Here is a 23,957-nt window from a genome sequence, read left to right on the forward strand (position 1 = left end):
TCACGGATGGTTCAAAGAGCGCAGATGCAGTAGGATGTGCCTATCACTCATCGGAAGGCACAGGATCACTTCGCCTGGATAAAAATGTTTCGATCTTTACAGCGGAATCGAGAGCAATCCTAAATGCTCTCCGTTTGGCTGAGAGATCGAATAAGAACAAATTCTTGATCTTGTCTGACTCTCTGTCCGTACTTAAGGGGATCTCAAATTTTTATTGCACCGATCCAAGACTCATAAGTATCTTGGAGGGTGCAAATAAATTATTTATTAAAAAAAAAGAAAGTTTGTTTTCTCTGGGTACCTAGTCATGTGGGTATCCAGGGGAACGAAGAAGCGGATCGACTGGCAAAAGAGGCGGTGAGCCAAGAATTACAAGAGGGCAGTAAAATCCCAAACGCGGATTTAAAGATCAATATAAAAAAACATGTCCGAAAATAATGGGAACGATCCTGGAGTCGAGATGTACATAACAAATTAAAACAAATTAAAAGTGACCTCGGCCCCAGACCCAACTCGGGGCTAAAAAGAAGAGACGAGGTCAAAATAACTCGACTCCGGATCGGACATACTGCCCTCACTCACCGTTTCCTTCTGGAGAGGGATGAAAAACCCCTCTGCAGAAGATGTAACTGTGACCTCACAGTTCAACACATTTTAATTGAATGTACAGAATTAGAACAGATAAGGTCACAACATTATGATAACAGAGACTTGAAGTCTCATTTCCAGTCGATCGATCCGCTTACAATTTTTAAGTATCTGCAGGAATGTGAACTCCTGCAGAAATTGTAAATAGATATTTTTACAAAACAAACATGTAACTATTATGATTTTATAAAGATTTTATTACAACAGTACACGTTTTGAGCAGCTATGGCCCCTCAAGGCCGATAAAAATTTATAAAAAACAGAAACGGGCGCTTAAATGACCTAAATAGTGTCGAAAGCGCCGTTAAACACCTAAAAACAAACAAAACAAACCACTACTACTACTACTACAACCACCACTACAACATCACTACCACTACTACTACAACCACCACTACCACTTCATCTTCATCACTACCACCACCACTGCTACTACAACCGCCACCACCACATCATCATCACTACCACTACTACTACAACCACCATCACCACCAGATCATCATCACTACAACTACTACTACAACCACATCATCATCGCTACAACTACTACTACTACTACTACTACTACTACTACTACTACTACTACTACTACTACTACTACTACTACTACACTACATCATCATCATCATCATCACTACCACTACTACTACAAAATCACTACCACTACTACTACAACCATCAGCACCACATCATCATCACGAGCACTACTACTACAACCACCACCACCACATCATCATTACCACCACTACTACTACTACTACTACTACTACTACTACTACTACTACTACTACTACTACTACTACTACTACAATCGCCACCACCACCACCACATTATCATCACTACCACGACTACTACTACAACCACCACTACCACAATATCATCACTACCATTTGTACTACAACCACCATCACCACCACATCAACAACACTACCACCACTACTACAACCACCACCACATCATTATCACGACCACAACTACTACAACCACTTTACCACCACCACATCATCATCACTACAACTACTACTTCAACAACAACCACTATCACATCTTCATCACTACTACTATTACTACAACCACCAACACCACATTACCACCAGTGCTGCAAGCTCTACCATTAGGTTTTGGCGCTTTACTTCATTTGAAATAAGGAAACTTTGGGATTTTATTTGGCATTGTGTTTATGTATCATAATGTAATTCTAATCAGTTATCTATTTAGAACTATACAATATGTAAACACAATATCAAATACCATTCGAATTCCTTTTTCTTGTGTGCGGAAATTCCTCTTTCGGCATTGAAATTCCTACGAGTGGTGTCTGAAACTCCTGTGAGCCAAATTTAAAGTTGGCGTCTCTGCGTCTCTCTTAGCAATACATTTTAGGATTATATTTACTGCTATCATTGTCACAAATACTAACGAGAGTTTTTATATAGCGCAATATCCGCTCGAAGTCTCAAAGCGCTTTACAGGGTGTCACAGGCCAACAGCAACACTTAACATCCTACATGATGTCTGTTAGGCAATATTACATTTTTTCAGACAGAACAACGCAGTTAACGGCCTGGTACTTATTTTAAACCTGAGTACGGTAAGAGTGGACTCAACTATGCGCCGAGTGAGGCTCGAACCCAGGATTTTCCAATCCGATCCGAAAGCGAGTGTCATACCACAAGACCACATAGCGGCACATTCTTCTTCCTTATTTCACATTTTCTTTGTTTCCTCTGTCAGGTTGTCTCTAGCTCCTTCTCTGTCTATTCCTCTCTTTCGTGGTCTTCTTCTTCTTCTTCTTCTTCTTCTTCTTCTTCTTCTTCTTCTTCTTCTTCTTCTTCTTCTTCTTCTTCTTCTTCTTCTTCTTCTTCTTCTTCTTCTTCTTCTTTTTTCTCTCTACCTCCATGATTCCCACCACCGCCACCGCCTCAAGATCTCTAATCATTACCATAATTGCCATAGCAAGCTCACTACGAAAACTTTAGGTCTTCCGAATGCATTTTAATTCTTCGGTGGTTGGCAACTCTAGTTATACAGGCGGCCACGAAGTGTGTGTGTTTTTTTAAGGGGGTGGTGATGGAGTGAGAGGGATTGGTTATAATTTATGATGTTGCAGTCGCGGGGTGCGGTGTTTCTGTGTCGTTGTCCCCTTTTGTTATTTTTTTTTTCTTTTCCTTTTTTAAAAACAATAATGGATCAGAGAATGTGAAAGGAGAGAAGTATTTGATACCATATCCAGATGAAACGCGTTTGAGACCACTCAGACATAGAGAAAGATAGATAGATAGATAGAGAGAGAGAGAGAGAGAGAGAGAGAGAGAGAGAGAGAGAGAGAGAGAGAGAGAGAGAGAGAGAGTGTAAAATATGTATATGGAGGTAGAGAAAAATTAGAGAGGAAGACTGAAAGAGAATGAGATCGATAGATAGAGATATGCATGACACTCGCTTTTTGATCGGAAGGTCCTGAGTTCGACCCTCGCTCGGTGCATAGTTGAGTCCTTGGAAAAAGGCTCTTTACTCACTTCTCATCACTCAGGTGTAAAATGAGGACAGCGTTGTCGGAAAAAAATATAATATGGCCTAACAGGCTTCATGTTTCGTTCTACATGTTGTTGCTGTTGGTCAGGGACCCCTTGTGAAGCGATTTGAGCACATTTAGTGGCTATTGCGGTATACAAAAGCTCAATTTTTTTAACAGAAAGAAAGAAAGAAAGAGAGAGAGAGAGAGAGAGAGAGAGAGAGAGAGAGAGAGAGAGAGAGAAGACGACGACGAAATAGAGGAATAGACAGAAAAGGAGCGAGAGACAACCCGACATAGGGAACATAAGAGATTTATGGGGAAAAACATGAGAGAGGAAGAAGAATGAGAGACAAGGAGAAAAGAAATGTGACAGAGGTCAAGAAAGAAAGAGGGAGGGGGAGGGGGAGAATAAAATTGAGAGATAGATAAAGAGAGAGAAGGGTTTTTAAGAAAACAAAAGAGGAAGAAATCAAAAGAGATAGATAGATAGATAGATAGAGAGAGAGGGGGGGGGGGAAGAGAGAGAGAGAAGAATGTGAGAGAAAGAGTAATACAGAGGGAAAGAAAGACAGACAGAGCGAGAGAGACACACAGAGAGAAAGAGAGAGTGTGAAGAAATGAAAGAGGATGATAGCGAGATAAAGAGAGGAAAATACAAAGGAATAGACTGATGGAGGGAGAGGAGAAATAATAGATAAAAGGGGGAGAATATGACAGAGAGAGAGAGAGAAAGAAAGAGTAAGCCTTAAAGAAAAATAAAGAAGAGAAAAGATAGATAGAGAGAGAGAGAGAGAGAGAGAGAGAGAGAGAGAGAGAGAGAGAGAGGGGGGGGGGAGGCGAAGGAGGAGCGATGAAGATATATATATATATATAGAGAGAGTAAAATATGTATATGGAGGTAGAGAAAATTAGAGAGGAAGTCTGAAAGAGAATGAGATCGATAGATAGAGATGCATGACACTCGCTTTTTGATCGGAAGGTCCTGAGTTCGACCCTCGTTCAGTGCATAGTTGAGAGAGAGAGAGAGAGAAAAGAATATGTGAGAGGAAGAGAAATACAGAGGGAATTAAAGACAGACAGAGCGAGAGAGAGAGAGAGAGAGAGAGAGAGAGAGAGAGAGAGAGAGAGAGAGAGAGAAAAGAATATCTGAGAGAAAGAGAAATACAGAGGGAATTAAAGACAGAGCGAGAGAGAGAGAGAAGAAATGAAAGAGGATGATAGCGAGATAAAGAGAGGAAAATACAAAGGAAGAGACTGATGGAGGGAGAGAAGAAATTAGAGATAAAAGGGGGAAAATATGACAAGAGAGAGAGAAAGAGAAAGTAATATGATTTTTTTTCTACTCATACTCGTAACGATGCTTACGTTTCAACAGACGATACAAATGTGAAGACGTGAAGGACTGAACACTCCGATTTTGTAATTCCACTTAATTACATAGATAACATGGGCGCACACAAAAAGCCACGGAAGCAGTGCCATATATAGGTCACTGTAATAACAATGCGATTTATGGGAGGGCAATAACCTTGAATTTAATACATGTAGAAATACGGTGACAAATATAAACAACAGCCTTTCCATCAATTGCCCTTTACGTATTTCACGCCTACCTCATTTGCATAAGCATTGAAGGTCGGCTAGACACTTTTTAAGAATACGACCTGAAGGACGAATAGACACTCCAGTAAAAGAAATCCTTTCATAACCATTTCCTCTTCACACAGAAATCTAATGTTGCTATGTCATTGCTAATAAACAGAACAATATATATCAATTGTAGATTTCGACACTTGAAGAAAATTCCTTGATTTTTTTATCTTTCATTCTTCTGTCCAGTAATGAATTTACCAAGACCACGTATCTGGTTTTTCACTCACCAACTCAAGTATGCTTGATGACACCCGTCACACTCACTCAGTGCACAGACAACTTAACATAAACATACAATGTTAATAATACACTACCATATATCCATATACACAACTATTTCAAGATTATCTTAGAGCAAACCACCAAAACTGTCAAGTATTTCCTCATGTTATAAAACTAGGACAGCTAGCTTGGAAAAAGTGTAACTGTCATGGACAGCTGTGATAGTTTTATTTGTCTTTCAGTATTGAACGACTTCCATCCAGTGGCGCTTACATCGCATGTTTAGAAAAAAATTTAAAATCTGAGCTCCTACAAAAATGTTATGACATGAAATTGCTAGATCCGTACCAATTTGCATACCAGCAACATCTCAGTGTAGAAGACGCACTATTAACCGCCACAAATTCGATCTCAAAACACCTTGACCAAACGCCCTCAAATTACGTCAGAATCCTGTTTGTCGACTTTTCATCAGCTTTTAATGCCATGAACACAGATATTTTGCTTCAAAAGTTGTGCAACATGGATATTCCAAACTACCTTATTAAATGGTATAAAGAGTTTCTGACCCATAGACCGCAATGTGTAAAATTGGGTGAACATATCTCCAACAAAAGAACATTGTCGAACGGATGTCCCCAAGGCTTTGTGAGTTCCCCAATCCTGTACATCTTATACTTATACACCAACGACTGCAGACCATCCTTTGAAAATTGTTTTATAGTGAAATATGCAGATGATACTGCTATTCTTGGCTTATTAAAAGATAAAATTACCGAAAAGAATTATTTCAAACAAATAAATATATTCACCGATTGGTGTAAACAAAATCAGCTTGAATTAAATGTTGAAAAAACGAAAGAACAGGTGTTTGGTGTAAAAAATAAAAACGACTTAAAGTGTGTGGCGATCGGTAAAGATGATGTTGAGATAGTTGACTATTTTAAATATTTAGGAATAACCATTGATAGTTCCCTCAATTTCTCTCAACATATTAATATAATATCTAAGAAAGTTGCCCAAAGATTATACATCCTTAGGAAATTGAGAACATTTCAAGTAAGGAAGAAAACTATGTTAAGAGTTTATGACTCATTGATTAAAAGTGTAATTGCGTTTGGCTGCACCATATGGTTTGGAGGATGCCGACTTAAAGATAAATCAAAAATTTCAAAATCTATCAAAGAGGCATCAAAAATAATAAACCATCCTCTTGATGGAGTAGAAAGAATTCATGGAAAACCAATAGAAAGGAAAGCATTCTCAATTACCAACAATAAAAAACATATTTTATACCATGAATTTAGTCTTTTACCATCTGGGAGAAGGTTTTGTCAGATTAAATGTAGAACTAACAAGTATAAATCAACGTTCGTTCCATCAGCAATAAAAATTTTGAATATTTCATATGGTACAGAAAAACCAAGGATTGATTCGTTGACTGATTAACTGATTAATTTATTTAATGTAAGATTAACTGACCAATTGATGATGATGATAATTTTTGGTGTCGAATTGCCACAATCGTAACAAATTGAAAACGAAATGAATATGTTTATGTTGTGTATATCGCACGTGTGAAAGAAAGAGAGGAAGAGAGAGAGAGAGAGAGAATGAGAGAGAGAGAGAGAGAGAGAGAGAGAGAAAATAAGTAGGAGTGAAATATCTGTTCAATGTTACAGTTATCGTTTAACGTTATAACAAGTGTAACTAAATGACAAATTGCCATATTTATGGACAATAAAGATCTATTATTATTATTATTATAACAAAATTCAACTGAATGTTACGTGAAATAACTGGACTATGAATTTTGCAATTTACAATATATCCCATTTTTAGGAAGTGAAAATGTGATGTTATCTTGCCTCTAGAAGTATGAAAATTTTTATATGCCTAGTCAATCTTATTGAAAATATATTTTTGGTGATACATCTGTAAAATTCGTCTTATTTCTAATTATTTAGTGGTTTTTAATGACAAAAATGCAATTATCATACAACAGAAATAAGCTGTTATCCAGGTAAAATTCTTGCCTGCTCTGATAATCATTGACCGTGAGGTGACCCAAATTCTGTTGTAGGTATACTAAGTCATCAAGCTTAGTTGCCGTGTCAATGGGATTTAATACTAAGAATCAAACATTGTCAGAAGTCAAACATGGTCAAATTCATGATGTAGAAAGTTGGTCGTGAATGAAATATGAAAATTTAAAAGATAGCAAATTTATTTTCAAAATATGATGGAGAAATTAAATCAGAAATAGGAAAACCCATTCTCTATTCAGTGAAAGCAGAAGCTGAACCACACAAAGCAGGAGTTGCTCTGCTTTTGTCTCGTCAAGCAATCAAAAGTTTGAATCTAAATTCCAGAAAGCTACTATCATCATGTGCTACACACCAACAAACAGTGTTGCAGAAGATGACTGAGACCACCATTTAGTAACCACTAAGGTGAAAATGAAACAGAAAAGCAGAAAGAAATACAAGAACAATGTTTGATGTCAGAAAGTTTTAATCAGAAGAGATAACAGGAACCTTTTATGATATCCCTGCAAAACAGATTTAGTGTTCTTCAGACAGAAGATGATATAATATCTGAAGATGTTGAGAACTCAATAATAATAATAACGATGATGATGATGATGTGGTGGTGGTGGTGGTGGTCTCACCTGCAAAAAATCACTGGTTACGCTCCTGAAATGAACTATGCTAATGACCTTAATTCACCCTTCATGCGTTACTAAACATTAACAAATTGGAATATTCCCTGTTTTTAGCTGTTATGGACGAATTTATACCTTATGTACTAACTCTGTACCACTTCCTGTAGTATACAAACAAACATTCCATCCCCCATTGCGTGTGATATATTACTATGATCTCATAGTATAAGTCCTTGGTTATTTAATCAATATACAATGCATATAACTTTGAAAAGTATGTTAGTTATCACATGATTTGTCGAAATTAGTGTAATAAACATTTTAATCTTTCCATTTTTGACTGGATAATTTTTTTCAATGTTTTCTGTTTGAATTTTTCTGTCCCTGTCACTGACCAATAACCATAAACCAACGCTCGTATGATCTTTACAATAATGATATGGATAAAAAGTTATAATTTTGAGTAACCAGCTTTTTAAAAAAAATTTCTAATGAATTAAGTAGACAAATAGATGTGTCATTGAGCTATTTATTTCTTGAATTCCTTTTTTTTATCTTCAAGTTTTGTATGGCATGTTGTGTAAACCTGCTTCGCTTTCGCTTATATATACAGATGCATCTGAGTATAATGAACAATGAAAATAACCAGACATACTGTGTACAATCACACATCACAACTTCATTTGGGACATCAGCATCATCATCTCAAACTATCACCACCATGGCATCACCACGGTTACAACCACCACCATGGCATCACCACGTTTACTTTCACCATCACAGCATACAACAACCACCACCGTATCACTACTTCCATTACCACCACCATCGCTACAACCACCACCTCCTCTTCTTCAGGCACTAGCATCAATACTACCAACATATTTGGAGTATTTTGGGCATTTCTTTGAGTGTTTCGAAAGCAATATCCTTAGATATTGCAATTTCTGAGCCTTATACTGATTTAAAATGGTCATTAAGTTTTAGTTTCTCGATAAACCGATAATTTTGTAATTACTAGTGATTGCTGCAAACGAATGTTTGTTGAATGATGAAGATCAGAGTTTATTTTTGATTTGGGTTTGATGATAGCTTTTATATAAATTTTTGTATTTTGCGCACTTTTATTTTCCACACATGCGGACAAAATACACTTTTTTGCTAAAAAATACACTTTTTAGGATCATAGAATACACTTTTCATTCTGGGAAGGTTGGCAGGTCTGATATTGCATAACTATGATATTCTTTGATTTTGTTTGACTTTGACCGATGGACCGATTCACTTTTCTCCTTTTTGACACTTTGCCATTATCATCACTGAAAGTTTTGAACATCTTGAAAGATGAGCAGCGTCCTCTAATTTTAGAATACATATAAAACGTCAGGTAGATCAGACAGGGTGATAAGTTTAAAATCCAGATCAGAAGGTTTTAAAAATTCCTTTGTACCCTCTACCTCGAGGAGACTTTCTCGAAGTGGCATAAAGATGGAGATTGAAGACAGTGTGGATGAGTAAACAGTGGGTATGATAACAATATGATTATTATATGTAAATTACATTGTAACTACAGAGAATAAAAAGGTCCAAAATAAGGGTAGTCTGAGAGAAAAAGAACATATATTTAATGTGTGTGTGTAGTGTGTGTGTGTGTGTGTGTGAAGGAGTGAGTGAGAGAAACGGAGAGAGAGAGAGAGAGAGAGGTGTGAGAGATTTTTCTTATGTGTTTAGTTTTGTTAAACCTTAAGGTTTACTTCTATGTCATTGTAATTCCTTTTTATTATTTATTTGCTTAACTATTTTCAGAATTTCATTACTCAATAGCAATACCCAATGGTAAATTTCCAGAAGTGGATACATAAAGTAGAATCTTATCTTATAATGATGACGTTGATGATGATGATGATAATGCTAATAATAATAATAATAATAATATCGATAATAATAATAATAAATAATAATAATAATAATAATAATAATAATAATAATAATAATAATAATAATAATAATAATAATAATAATAATAATAATAATAATAATAATAATAATAATAATATAATAATAACAATAATAATAATAACAAGATATGAAGTGAGTAGAAAAGTGCCAGAAGACAATAGAGAATAAAAAAATTTTTCGCGGCGGTGGTGGGGTTTGAACCTGCGACCTTATTGGTACGACAACTCCGCCTGGCAGGTGAGAGCGTGGCTCTACGTGTGAGCTATCCACGAACACAAAAATATTCGTTTCAAACCCAAAGTCATTTCTAGATCCCTCTCTCACCCACTTCTTGAGATCGCCGATTCGTTCACCACCATCGCGAAGTAACCCCACCACCGCCGCGAAAAAATTTTTTATTCTCTATTGTCTTCTGGCACTTTTCTACTCACTTCATATCTTGTTGTTACCAACATAAGTGCCTGCTCCACTCACTTTTCTGAATTAAAAATTCACCCCATACACCGGAGCATACTCAATGTCTCAATCGTTTCTATGTTATATGTTTGTGATGAGAATATTGGCTATTAAGCTTAACTGCTGGTCAAAAATTACTTCGCGATGGTGGTGAACGAATCGGCGATCTCAAGAAGTGGGTGAGAGAGGGATCTAGAAATGACTTTGGGTTTGAAACGAATATTTTTGTGTTCGTGGATAGCTCACACGGTAGAGCCACGCTCTCACCTGCCAGGCGGAGTTGTCGTACCAATAAGGTCGCAGGTTCAAACCCCACCACCGCCGCGAAAAATTTTTTTATTCTCTATTGTCTTCTGGCACTTTTCTACTCACTTCATATCTTGTTGTTACCAACATAAGTGCTTGCTCCACTCACTTTTCTGAATTAAAAATTCACCCCATACACCAGAGCATACTCAATGTCTCAATCGTTTCTATGTTATATGTTTGTGATGAGAATATTGGCTATTAAGCTTAACTGCTGGTCAAAAATTACTTCGCGATGGTGGTGAACGAATCGGCGATCTCAAGAAGTGGGTGAGAGAGGGATCTAGAAATGACTTTGGGTTTGAAACGAATATTTTTGTGTTCGTGGATAGCTCACACGGTAGAGCCACGCTCTCACCTGCCAGGCGGAGTTGTCGTACCAATAAGGTCGCAGGTTCAAACCCCACCACCGCCGCGAAAAAATTTTTTATTCTCTATTGTCTTCTGGCACTTTTCTACTCACTTCATATCTTGTTGTTACCAACATAAGTGCCTGCTCCACTCACTTTTCTGAATAATAATAATAATAATGATAATAATAATATTAATAATGATGATGATGATGATAACAATAATAATAATTTTTAAAAGTAAAAAAAAATAAATCCCATAGTGGGCAGGGAGGTACATGCTGTGTCTTCTATCCCCCCATACCCGTTTTCCAATTGTTTCCGTCGTTGTCTTGGAGTGAGATTACTTGGTTTTGTCCTGACCCTGGTTGGAATTCCTTGGCTGGGAGGGAAACAGTCGAATGTATAGTGTAGTTTTGGGAGTTGATAGTTTTTTTTTCCTTGTAAATCATCTCTCTGTTATGCATTGTATTATGTTTAGTTTACATATTATATTATATGATTGGTAAACATTTGAGTGTATTCCTCTTAGTTGGGACCTGTGCTTGTGTCTGGATGAGACTTTTAGGTATCTCAAACTAAGTACTTTGACGGTGTGCTCTTGGAATCTACATCTGTTCCGTATTTGAACCAATTCCCCTTTGTCTTACCTTTTCTTTTGTGGTTTAATTGTAATTCTAGAACTTTTTACTATCCCATTTTCTTCCTTTTTACTGGCGCTGGTATAACCTTAACGTGTTGCAAGCGCCATAAACCCTGAAAAACAAAATTAAAAGTAAAAGAAAAAAATTAATAATAATAATAATAATAATAATAATAATAATAATAATAATAATAATAATAATAATAATAATGATAATAATTATAATAATAATAATAATAATAATGATAATAATTATAATAATATTAACAATAATAATAATAATATAATAATAACAATAATAATAATAATAATAATAATAATAATATAATAATAATAATAATATAATAATAATAATAATAATGATAGTAATAATAATGATAATAATAATAATAATAATATTATTATATAATAATAATAATAATAATAATAATAATAATAATAATAATAATAATAATAATAATAATAATAATAATAATAATAATAATAATAATAATAATAATGATGATAACAATAATAATAATTTTGAAAAGTAAAAGAAAAACATTAATAATAATAATAATAATAATAATAATAATAATAATAATAATAATAATAATAATAATAATAATAATAATAATAATAACAATAATAATAATAATAATAATAATGATAGTAATAATAATAATAATAACAATAATAATAATAATAATAATAGATCTTTATTGTCCATAAATATGGCAATTTGTCATTTAGTTACACTTGTTATAATGTTAAACGATAACTGTAACATTGAACAGATATTTCACTCCTACTTATTTTTCTCTCTCTCTCTCTCTCTCTCTCTCTCTCTCTCTCTCTCTCTCTCTCTCTCTCTCTCTCTCTCTCTCTCTCTCATTCTCTCTCTCTCTCTCTCTCTCTCTCTCTCTCTCCTCTCTCTCTCTCTCTCTCTCTCTCTCTCTCTCTCTTCCTCTCTTTCTTTCACACGTGCGATATACACAACATAAACATATTCATTTCGTTTTCAATTTGTTACGATTGTGGCAATTCGACACCAAAAATTATCATCATTATCAATTGTTCAGTTAGTCTTACATTAAATAAATTAATCAGTTAATCAGTCAACGAATCAATCCTTGGTTTTTCTGTACCATATGAAATATTCAAAATTTTTATTGCTGATGGAACGAACGTTGATTTATACTTGTTAGTTCTACATTTAATCTGACAAAACCTTCTCCCAGATGGTAAAAGACTAAATTCATGGTATAAAATATGTTTTTTATTGTTGGTAATTGAGAAAGCTTTCCTTTCTATTGCTTTTCCATGAATTCTTTCTACTCCATCAAGAGGATGGTTTATTATTTTTGATGCCTCTTTGATAGATTTTGAAATTTTTGATTTATCTTTAAGTTGGCATCCTCCAACCCATATGGTGCAGCCAAACGCAATTACACTTTTAATCAATGAGTCATAAACTCTTAACATAGTTTTCTTCCTTACTTGAAATGTTCTCAGTTTCCTTAGGATGTATAATCTTTGGGCAACTTTCTTAGATATTATATTAATATGTTGAGAGAAATTGAGTGAACTATCAATGGTTATTCCTAAATATTTAAAGTAGTCAACTATCTCAACATCATCTTTACCGATCGCCACACACTTTAAGTCGTTTTTATTTTTTACACCAAACACCTGTTCTTTCGTTTTTTCAACATTTAATTCAAGCTGATTTTGTTTACACCAATCGGTGAATATATTTATTTGTTTGAAATAATTCTTTTCGGTAACTTTATCTTTTAACAAGCCAAGAATAGCAGTATCATCTGCATATTTCACTATAAAACAATTTTCAAAGGATGGTCTGCAGTCGTTGGTGTATAAGATGTACAGGATTGGGGAACTCACGCAGCCTTGGGGACATCCATTCGACAACGTTCTTTTGTTGGAGATATGTTCACCCAATTTTACACATTGCGGTCTATGGGTCAGAAACTCTTTATACCATTTAATAAGGTAGTTTGGAATATCCATGTTGCACAACTTTTGAAGCAAAATATCTGTGTTCATGTCATTAAATAATAACAATAATAATAATAATATTATAATAATAATAATAATAATAATAATAATAATAATAATAATATAATAATAATAATAATAATAATAATAATAATAATAATAATAATGATGATGATGATGATAATAATAAAGAGGAGGAGGAGGAGGGAGAAGTATCTTTAGTTCAGGTGGAAGGCAAATCATAGAATCTTTTTTTAAATTCTAATTTTCAGGGTGCTGGAGACTCGTTCATTGGATCGTTGGCGTATTTTATGGCTGTGAAACCTTCATTGACTATACCTGAGATGATCAGAAGGGCTTGTCAGATAGCATCAATCAGTGTGCAAGCAGCTGGGACCCAGACTAGTTTTCCAAAGGCAAAGGATTTACCTGGAGGAGTACTTTTATAGTAGCCATGGTAGCTCACACGATTTATGAACTCACCATTAACATATTACAGATATGTAACAGGGCAGTCTGAGATTTCAAAGAGAAGGGATTGAGTTGATTGTGGTTGCGGTTGCGGTATCGGAACAAAAACTAAAAATATATATTTATATGGGACTTACAGAGAGAGACCAATTAAAATTAACAATATAGACCATAGTGGAGACTTGCTTGCTACTATGAAAAATTCATAGAATTACGAATTTTGCTCTAGCTGAACCATAATACACCAATCCCAAACTTTTAAAGCAAATTTCGATGTTTTGCTGGGATAAATTGGTACAGTAGTTATCGCTTTTCTGAACGGTGCTCGGGAGAGCTGAAAAACATGCAGTTATCTGATTGTGCAGTGTTCTGATATGTGAAAGGAGACAATCCTTGCTGGACGTCAATAATTCTGATATATATTATGTATACATTGTTCAGACTCAAACTATCAAATAGGACAACTAAGACCATACCATAAGACCATAAGATGAGTTCTGAGCTACAGGACTAATGTCCTTCAATGCTCAGCTCCGGTTTTATCCAGAAGGGGTTGTCCTGTAGATGTACCACTCGTTCAAATCTTTTGCTCCCAAATGCTCTAACGAGTCGTTTTTAAATGTGCTCAGAGATGGCGAGGTCACAACATCATATGGCAGGGAATTCCAATAAACGATCTGAGAAGTACCAGCGTTGTTTATAATTTGAACTTGGCCTATGACTGAGCTTATTTGTGTGCCTTTCATTTATTGTGATTATTTCTTTAGCCGTAAGAGGATCATATATATTGTTTAATAATTTATAGCACTCAAAAAGGTCACCCATGAGTCTCCGATATGACAGTGATGGGAGGTTTAAGAGATTGAGTCTTTTTTTATAGGTTTTGTCTTTGACTCCACTTGTCATTTTAGTTGCTCACCTTTGAACATTTTCGATATCATCACTTATGGTCAGGGACATTGGAGACCAGACCGCCTGCGCATATTCCAGGTGTGGCCTTACAAGGGCCTTAAACAATTTGCTAAAAGTATTTTGGTCTATAAATCTAAAAGATCTTATAAGTCCAAGTATACCGTTGCTTTGATTTATTTTTTCCTTTATGTGGCTGTTAAACATCAGTTGTGAGTCGATTGTTACCCCAACATCTTTCTCTTTTCTGGCCCCCCGGAAATATGCAGAAAAATATCCCAAATTATGCGGGAGAAATTGCAAATTATGCGAGGGGAAATTACAAATTATGCAAAACAAGAAAAAAGTAATAAATAGATGTCTAAATTTTTCCATTGCTTTATTTACATTTAACCAATTCAAAATTAAAGAACTACAACGCAAATTCAAAACTTAATTTTTTGTTGTAGCACAGACAAGCTAGATGTCATAGAGACGTTGTGCTAAGACTCCTGCGCCTGTCTATATCAGATTGTAAACAGAAAAACTGCGCTCAGCATCAGCGCTGTTGATCGTGGTGTATATGTACCACTTGGCACAAGCAGCCAAAGCTAGCACTTCATCAGAAATGGACTGCCAAAAATGTGGCACGTCAACAGAAGAGGTGATGGAGTTCTTCACCGCGAGGGGCCCAAGCTGCCGGGTGTACCTCTTGAGCTCCTCCTCGGGTACAGTTTTCAGTTTTGTGAGGCTCTCAAGTTGATCCCAAGGTGGAGACAGGAGCAGCTTAGCAGGGTAGATCTCAAGAAGACAAATCAAATCGTACACTTGGAATCAGGGTTGCCAGATTAATTTCAGGCATTCTGCCAACTGGATTTTAAAAATCTGCCAAATACCACAAAAATCTGCCAAACCGTACTATTTATAGTACCCCCTTTGAAAACTCATCAGTTTTGTTAAACAAAAAATTCTCAAGGTCGATGTCATAATTTTTTTTTTCATTTCCCAAGTTTAAAAATATCACTAATACATAAAAATTGCCATGGAAAACGTGTAGTAGACCTATACATTCATTTCATCCCTAGGCCCCTAGAAAGAGGAGATCTAACGCTCCTCTTTCTAGGCTAGGCCTCGGAAAATAAAATCTGCCAAATATCTGCCAAACTGATTTTTCCCTGCCAGACGACTTCAAATTCTGCCAAAAAAAAAAAGGACATTTGGCAGAAAATCTGCCAAATAGGATTCAATAGTCGTAACGTCACTTCCTTCCTAATGACGCATGGTAACTTAGTAACACTGGCTCTAAACTATCGGAACAATGACGGACGCCCGTATGAAATATTTCTCCGGCGAGCATAAAAACGTTTCCAGAGGGAAAAAAAAAACATAAATTTGATCGTGTTTTGACTTTTACACATTCTGATCAAAAGGCATATGAAAAGGGAATGAAAAGTTCTAGCCAGCATGAAGAATAAAAAGTAATGATTTTCTTTGTTTAGAACCAAGATGGCCGCCGTTGCCGGGCTGCATGACATCAGACTACTGAATCCAGGCAACCCTGCTTGGAATTGGAATAGCCTCCCTTTAAAGTTAAATGGAAGTCACTGTCACGTATTTGGGAACATCGTCGGACTTTTTCGGTTTCATTCTTCTTCATACAATGGTCATAAATTCACGCTAAAAACCATATTTTGCATAATTATGCGGTAAAAGGTGAATTATGCGGCCGCATTGCGGTAAGTGGCAAATTATGCGGCCGCACTGCGGCCGCATCGGTCGCGTTTTCCTGGAGGGCCAGTCTTTTAAGATATTGCATAATTTTAGTGGTTGTCCATTGCTATCCATATATTAAGTTCTTTCATGGTCCTCAAATCTAAAGCTTCCGGGTGGAATTTTAAAAGCCATTTCCTAGACCATTCCTGTAGATTGTTTAGATTTGCTTGTAGCTTCTTCTGGTCGGTTTTATTTTCTATAGGTCTCATGATCTTTGTGTCATCCGCATACATATAAACCATGGAGTCAGTCACTTCAGGCAAATCATTGATATACATGACAAACATGACAGGGTCGAGCACACTTCCTTGCGGATTCCACTTGTAACAGGCTTCCAGTTTGATTTATTAATAGTTACCCTTTGCTTTCTTCCAATCAGGAACAATGTTAGTGTTAGCCATTTGATGATTTTTCCTGTAATACCAAGGTTTTTCATTTTTCCTATTAATCGTATATGTGGGACAGAGTTCATGAAGTCCATATATATTACATCAACCTCAATATTGAAGTCCAATGATGTATGCAATGACCTTCCACTACGAAGCCATACTGTTTGGTAAGGTATTAAGCTTTGGATTTGAGGACCATGAAAGAATTTAATATATGGATAGCAATGGACAACCACTAAAATTATGCAATATCTTAAAAGAGAAAGATGTTGGGGTAACAATCGACTCACGACTGATGTTTATCAGTTATTTTCCTTAAGATGATCAAGTATGTATTGTCTCACAATTTTTTCCATAATTTTACAGACAATGCTGGTTAGGCTAACAGGCCTGTAGTTCCCTGGTTCATTCTTTGAGCCTTTTTTGAAAATAGCTTTTATGTTTGCTGATTTCCAGTCCTCAGGAAGAGTGCCTTCTTCAATTGAACTTTGGAAAATCATGTAAAGTGGTTCTGCCAATTCTTTATGGGCTTCTCTAAGTACCCTAGGGTGAATGCCATCATTTCCCATTGACTTATTTGGCAGTGTTTCTCTTAACAATTTTTCGACTCGTTTTATATCGAATTTGAGTTCTCGAAGAAAGCTGTTAATTTCTCTTTGTTGTGGGGCTGGGGGTGCAGACTTTTCCTCAGTGGAAACACTGGAGAAAAACTCATTCAATATCTGAGCCTTTTGGTTGACCGATTTTGTAAGTTCTGCTGGATTCTTATTTTTGTCTACAAGATCAGGGATCTTTTCTTTCGATTTAATTTTGCTGTTCACAAATTGCTAGAAGCAATCTACAGGAATGGTCTAGGAAATGGCTTTTAAAATTCCACCTGGAAAAATGTAAGGTGAGTTCCCCAATCCTGTACATCTTCTTATACACCAATGACTGTAGACCATCCCTTGAAAATTGTTTTATAGTGAAATATGCAGATGATACTGCTATTCTTGGCTTGTTAAAAGATAAAGTTACGGAAAAGAATTATTTCAAACAAATTAATACATTCACCGATTGGTGTAAACAAAATCAGCTTGAATTAAATGTTGAAAAAATGAAAGAACAGGTGTTTGGTGTAAAAAATAAAAACGACTTAAAGTGTGTGACGATCGGTAAAGATGATATTGAGATAGTTGAATATTTTAAATATTTAGGGACAACCATTGATAGTTCCCTCAATTTCTCTCAACATGTTAATATAATATCTAAGAAAGTTGCCCAAAGATTATACATCCTAAGGAAATTGAGAACATTTCAAGTAGGGAAGAAAACTATGTTAAGAGTTTATGACTCATTGATTAAAAGTGTAATTGCGTTTGGCTGCACCATATGGTTTGGCAGATGCCGACTTAAAGATAAATCAAAAATTTCAAAATCAATCAAAGAGGCATCAAAAATAATAAACCATCCTCTTGATGGAGTAGAAAGAATTCATGGAAAAGCAATAGAAAGGAAAGCATTCTCAATTGTCAACAATAAAAAACATTTTATACCATGAATTTAGTCTTTTACCATCTGGGAGAAGGTTTTGTCACATTAAATGTAGAACTAACAAGTATAAATCAATGTTCGTTCCATCAGCAATAAAAATGTTGAATATTTCATATGGTACAGCAAAACCAAGGATTGATGCGTTGACTGATTGACTGATTAATTTATTTAATGTTAAATTAATTGATCAATTGATAATGATGATTATATTTGGTGTCGAGTTGCCACAAATGTAACGAATTGAAAATGAAATGAATATGTTTATGTTGTGTATATAGCATGCGTGAAAGAAAGAGATGAAGAGAGAGAGAGAGAGAGAGAGAGGAGAGGAGAGAGAGAGAGAGAGAGAGAGAGAGAGAGAGAAGAGAGAGGGAGAGAGAGAGAGAGAGAGAGAGAGAAAAATAAGTAGGAGTGAAATATCTGTTCAATGTTATAGTTATCATATAACGTTATAACAAGTGTGACTAAATGACAAATTGCCATATTTATGGACAATAAAGATCTATTATTATTATTATTATTATTATTATTATTATTATTATTATTATTATTATTATTATTATTATTATTATTATTATTATTATTATTATTATTATTATTATTATTATTTGGATTATTTTTTGCATTATCTGCTACCCTTCTCTCTCTGGCTATCTCATTTTTTCTTGTGATCATTCTGATTTTATTCCAAAGTTGTCTGTACGTTGTTAGGATCTCATCATTTCCGTATGTGACATAATCCTTTGCTTCTGTTTTATCATGGCCTTTACCTTTGTGTTGTCCAATTGTTTACTGATATTTTTTTTTCTGTAAATCTTCTGCCTGTTTGTTCTTGGTTATTTATAATTTAGCTTATGATATCTTTAGGTTATGATTTTGATTTACATTTGTACTATTTTTGTTAGTGTTAGGTTGCTTGTTTTTTTTGTTTCAGCGGTCTCTCATATAACCTCAATTGTGTTGGAAGAGACCTAAAGCAACAAACAAACAAACAAAGTTTACTGCTCTTGTCTATTTTTCTTGTTTTTTTAGGTATATGTTTTTCGGTAAGGTTAAGATAAATAGATTTAAATGCGTTTTAAAAGTTTCCAACCAAAGAACATTTTGAAAATCCTCACACAATTTTTTGTAGTTTCCTGTAGTTTATAAATGTTTTTTTCCTATCTTTGTTGCCTATGTCAAAGGTAATTTAAAATTCAATGGTGCAATGATCACTTTTTCCCAAAGGACAGTCAACAGTGATATTTTTTATAAGTTCTGGGTTATTTGTTAACTCACTCAATCCTAGAGATTTTTGCTACTTTTCAAAATTGGAAAAATGCATTTAAAATGAGCATGTACAAAGATTGTAGTTTTATTCAACTACCATTAACATGTAAAAACTATAAAACATTAACCTATAATTTGTCTCATAAAAATGTAATAAATAGGCATTGGGTAAAAGTAACCCGGGTAAACTAAGGATATAGTTGGTATTAGGGTTGTGTGAGTTAAAACAATGTCTAGTAGAGAAGGTTTCTGGCCTTCTCGATATCTTGTGTTACATGAAATCTCCTGACATAGGAAGCAATCCTGGATAGTTTGTAGAAAATGATATGCCTCAATTTTGGTATGAGCTACATATTGGTTTGTCCAGTCAATGCCTTTATAGTTAAAGTCACCGACTATACAGGGTGTCCAGGGAAGTCGGAAAGTTGGAAATTGGTCGGAAATTTCATACTTGGTGGGAAAAGTTGGAAATAATGGGATTGAGGAGGAAATTTCCTTTAAAATGAGAAAAATTTGGAATTTCTTGCTTAAAATGCGATATAACAAATGTACGCAGGACAACTGTGCACAAAATTAATATTATTTTACTAGAGTAGATTCAGGCTTACCGGCCACACAAGCCTTATCTGTGGTCGTCTCAGAGAATGGAAGACTGCTGGCCAGAAATAAGACCAATGCTGTATAGTGATGTCGTAAAATGTAACGCTCAAGTGGCCGGTTTCATGTGAACCAGCCGATTTTGCACCCTAAGCAGTCTTATCCATGTTCTCCACGCATAATGTTATTCGTGACATTTTGGTACTACCGGACACTTATGGAACATTAAGGTCCAACCGGCCACCCAACTTGGGCAAACCGGACACCCTTCACGGATGTTGAAAAACACTGTTTCCTTTTGTTTTTTTTAATAGTTTTCAGTTCATAAACAGTTACAGCAGATCCATAGGCTCAGTTGGTAAAATATCTGCCGGGTCATTGGTCAATTTAGGGTTCGATTCCAGCATTCCAAGGACTTTGAAGGACTCTTTCCATAAATTTGCAGAATGTTTCCTTCCCCCAAGACGACTGCCATATATTTTCATAAGTAGCTAGACTAGATCGAGACGTCTAGATAGATAAATAAACCCGTTTATGTTCATTTTCAACAGAGAAAGACAAAAATAATTTATTCAAAACAATTAATAGGGTACATAATCATAACGCAACATGTCACTTGCACAATGTACAAACAAACGTGAAAACACTGATCTCCTCCTCGCTCATCCCCAGTATCTTCTCTCTCTCTCTGCCAGTACATCCTCTGTGATGACTGAACCTCCCAGAAAGGGTAGAAAGGGAAGCCAGTCTCGTCGGAATTGAAGGCGTTGCTGGGGGAGACCTTGGTAATGTCAATGCCATTTGACATTAGCAATGTCCGCATGGTGTGGAACCACCCACGAATCTTTCCTTCTGATACCTGAGCGTGTTGTTCCCCAAGGGACATCGCTTTTCTCTCCCGCACCTCCCCCTTGTGTCTCTCCATGAATGCTTTGTACCAGTAATATCCTGGCTTGTTGTTTTTGCAGGGGGTCTCTCTGCCTTCAGCATTCATTATTCTCTGCACCTCCAGGCACAGCTGCTCCCTGTCCTTCCCTTCACCTGCCCTGGCACAGGCCACCATCCACTTGACTAGTTTCTTCTCCTCCTCTGCGGCCAACACTGTATGAGATACCATATGGACGGGGTATTGTCAGGCCATCTTGTCCATCAGGGTTGATTTCGGAACAGAGTAGGTCGCAGCGGCCTGGCGGAATGAAAGATTTTTGGTGCGGATGGCATCAAGTGCAGCATCCACACTCTTTTCAGTATACTTTGATCGCGGCATCTTGGTGCCTGTAACAATGTGAAAAAATGAACTTTATTTAGATAGTTGAACTTCATTTTCATAGACTGGCTAGTCTAATAATGTAAATTTTCCTGTACAATGGTGAACATAATATAATTTTAGGGAGGCCTTCCGAAAGCTCCTACATCCCCAGTATTTTTTTATAATGTTCTAGTAGGGGGTTTGGGAGGGGAAAAAGTTTTATTTTTAAAGTCTCCCCCCCCCCAAACCCCCTACCAGAACATTATAAAAAAAGTTTCCCCCCTCCCAAAACATTATAATACTGGGGATGTAGGTGTAGACGCTTTCGGAAGGCCTCCCTAATTTTATAATAATAATAATAATCATGATAAACATAGACCGGTCAACAGAAATACAAGGAAAGCATTGCAACAAATAATATTATAGACGTCTAGAATAATAATAAAAACTTAATCAACCCGGCCGGTTTCACCTGAATCGTTTAAATTTTCTTTGGTCAAACCGGCCACCCCCCACTGGAGCTAAAATGAAAACCGAACATCGTCAGACGATCTAACCACAATCAAACGATCCTAAAATAGCATGTAGTGCAGTGGTTGAGCCGAAACTCCTTAATAAAGACGTATAAATAGCTTAAATAGCAACTTCCTTGCACACCTTGCAACCCATAACAAAGAACGGGATACTTACGTTTTGTGAGAAATATCTCGATGTAAACAGGATCCTTTGACTTCTCCTAGATTGCATTCATTGAAACGGCAGGGAAAAGGTCACACGACACGTCTGCTTAGTTACTAGAAATATGCACCGGGAAAAAAACAAAAACAAAGGGAAATTAGACATCGAGTCGGGTAGCGTCCGGTTTGACCTGAATCTACACTACTACAACTGCCGCCACATCATCATCCCTGTCACCACCACTACTACAAACTACCACATCATCATCCCTGTCACCACCACTATTACAAACTACCACATCATCATCCGTGTCACCACCACTACTACAAACTACCACTCACCACCACTACTACAAACTACCACATCATCATCCCTGTCACCACCACTATTACAAACTACCACATCATCATCCCTGTCACCACCACTACTACAAACTACCACATCATCATCCCTATCACCAACACCACTACAACTCCAATCACCACCACATCATCATCCTCATCACCACTACTATAAACCCACTACCACACCATCCCAATCACCACTACTACAAATGCAACCACATTATGATCATCCCTACCACCACCACCACAGCAACCACCATCACACTACCATTGCTAGAACTACTACTACATCATCTATACCACCAGCACCACTACCATAACCACCATTACATCATCATCCCTACCCCCTCCACTACTATTGTTAAGAATCGGTTGTTATTTGGGTGGCTGGAGGATATTAATTTTGATGAATGACGATATATATAGGAGCACAATAAAAATGAAGTCTGTGTTTTAGTTTTCCTGCAAGGGTTGAGACAGGATAGAGTTAAGTCCCTTGTTTTATTGATGGAACCAAAACATTCGTGACAAATCAAATTCGCATGATTAATAACAAGGAACATATTATAATAATATATAACAAAGGAGCAAGTAATACAAAGTTGAGGTTATAACATTGTATAATATTAATAATACATATATATATTTTAATAACATACTTTTAACACTCCCCCTTAAACTCAGCTTTGTAGTTTAAAGAAAATATATTTAAAAAAAAAAAAGTTTCTGTTATAGTTATAGTACTAAAATAAAATTAGGTAAGGAAATATTGATACATTATAATTATTATCTTATCTATCCCATAGCAAGGGATTTAAAACGCTCAATCTTGACTCTAGTCATAGGCTTTGTTAATGCATCAGCAATGTTATGCTCTGATGGAACATAACAAACTTCCATGAAACCATCATTGATTACATCTCTTACATAATGATATCTTATGTCAATATGTTTGCTTCTCTGGTTTTGCACAGGATTTTTGGCTAAAGATATAGCAGATTGATTATCAGAATTCATAAGAAATGAAGGGAATGAATTAGGGGACATGTCATTGAGAAGTGATAACAGAAATACACCCTCTTGTGCAGCTGTGGACATAGAAATATATTCAGCTTCACATGTAGATAATGCAACACTATTTTGCTTCTTCGATTTCCAAGCAATCAGAGGTCCCTCAATTGATAACTGATAAGTAAAACCAGTGACACTTTTTCTGTCAAATGAATTGGCCCAATCTGCATCGCAAAAGCCAAGTAATTTTAGAGGGTTTTCGGATCGCTTGAAAATCAATGGCCTTTCAAGTGTTGCCTTTACATACCTTAAGGCATGTTTTGCCATTACCATATGGTT

The 23,957-nt window shown here is 35.8% G+C and overlaps 1 protein-coding gene across 1 annotated transcript in view; it reads left to right on the plus strand.

Moving 5' to 3' along the window:
• Positions 1-15,220, plus strand: part of LOC144975992 (ribokinase-like) — an 83,764-nt gene extending 68,544 nt beyond the window's left edge. The window contains exon 4 of the mRNA XM_078920255.1: positions 13,689-15,220. Within this exon, the coding sequence (XP_078776381.1) occupies positions 13,689-13,865 (177 nt within the window). The 3' untranslated portion in view covers positions 13,866-15,220. The remainder of the gene's footprint in view (positions 1-13,688) is intronic.
• Positions 15,221-23,957: the final 8,737 nt, after the last annotated feature.

The sequence above is a fragment of the Berghia stephanieae genome, chromosome 1 (genome assembly GCF_034508935.2).
Source record: "Berghia stephanieae isolate SIO BIC M18660-M18661 chromosome 1, UCSD_Bste_1.3, whole genome shotgun sequence".
Lineage (NCBI taxonomy): Eukaryota > Metazoa > Mollusca > Gastropoda > Nudibranchia > Aeolidiidae > Berghia > Berghia stephanieae.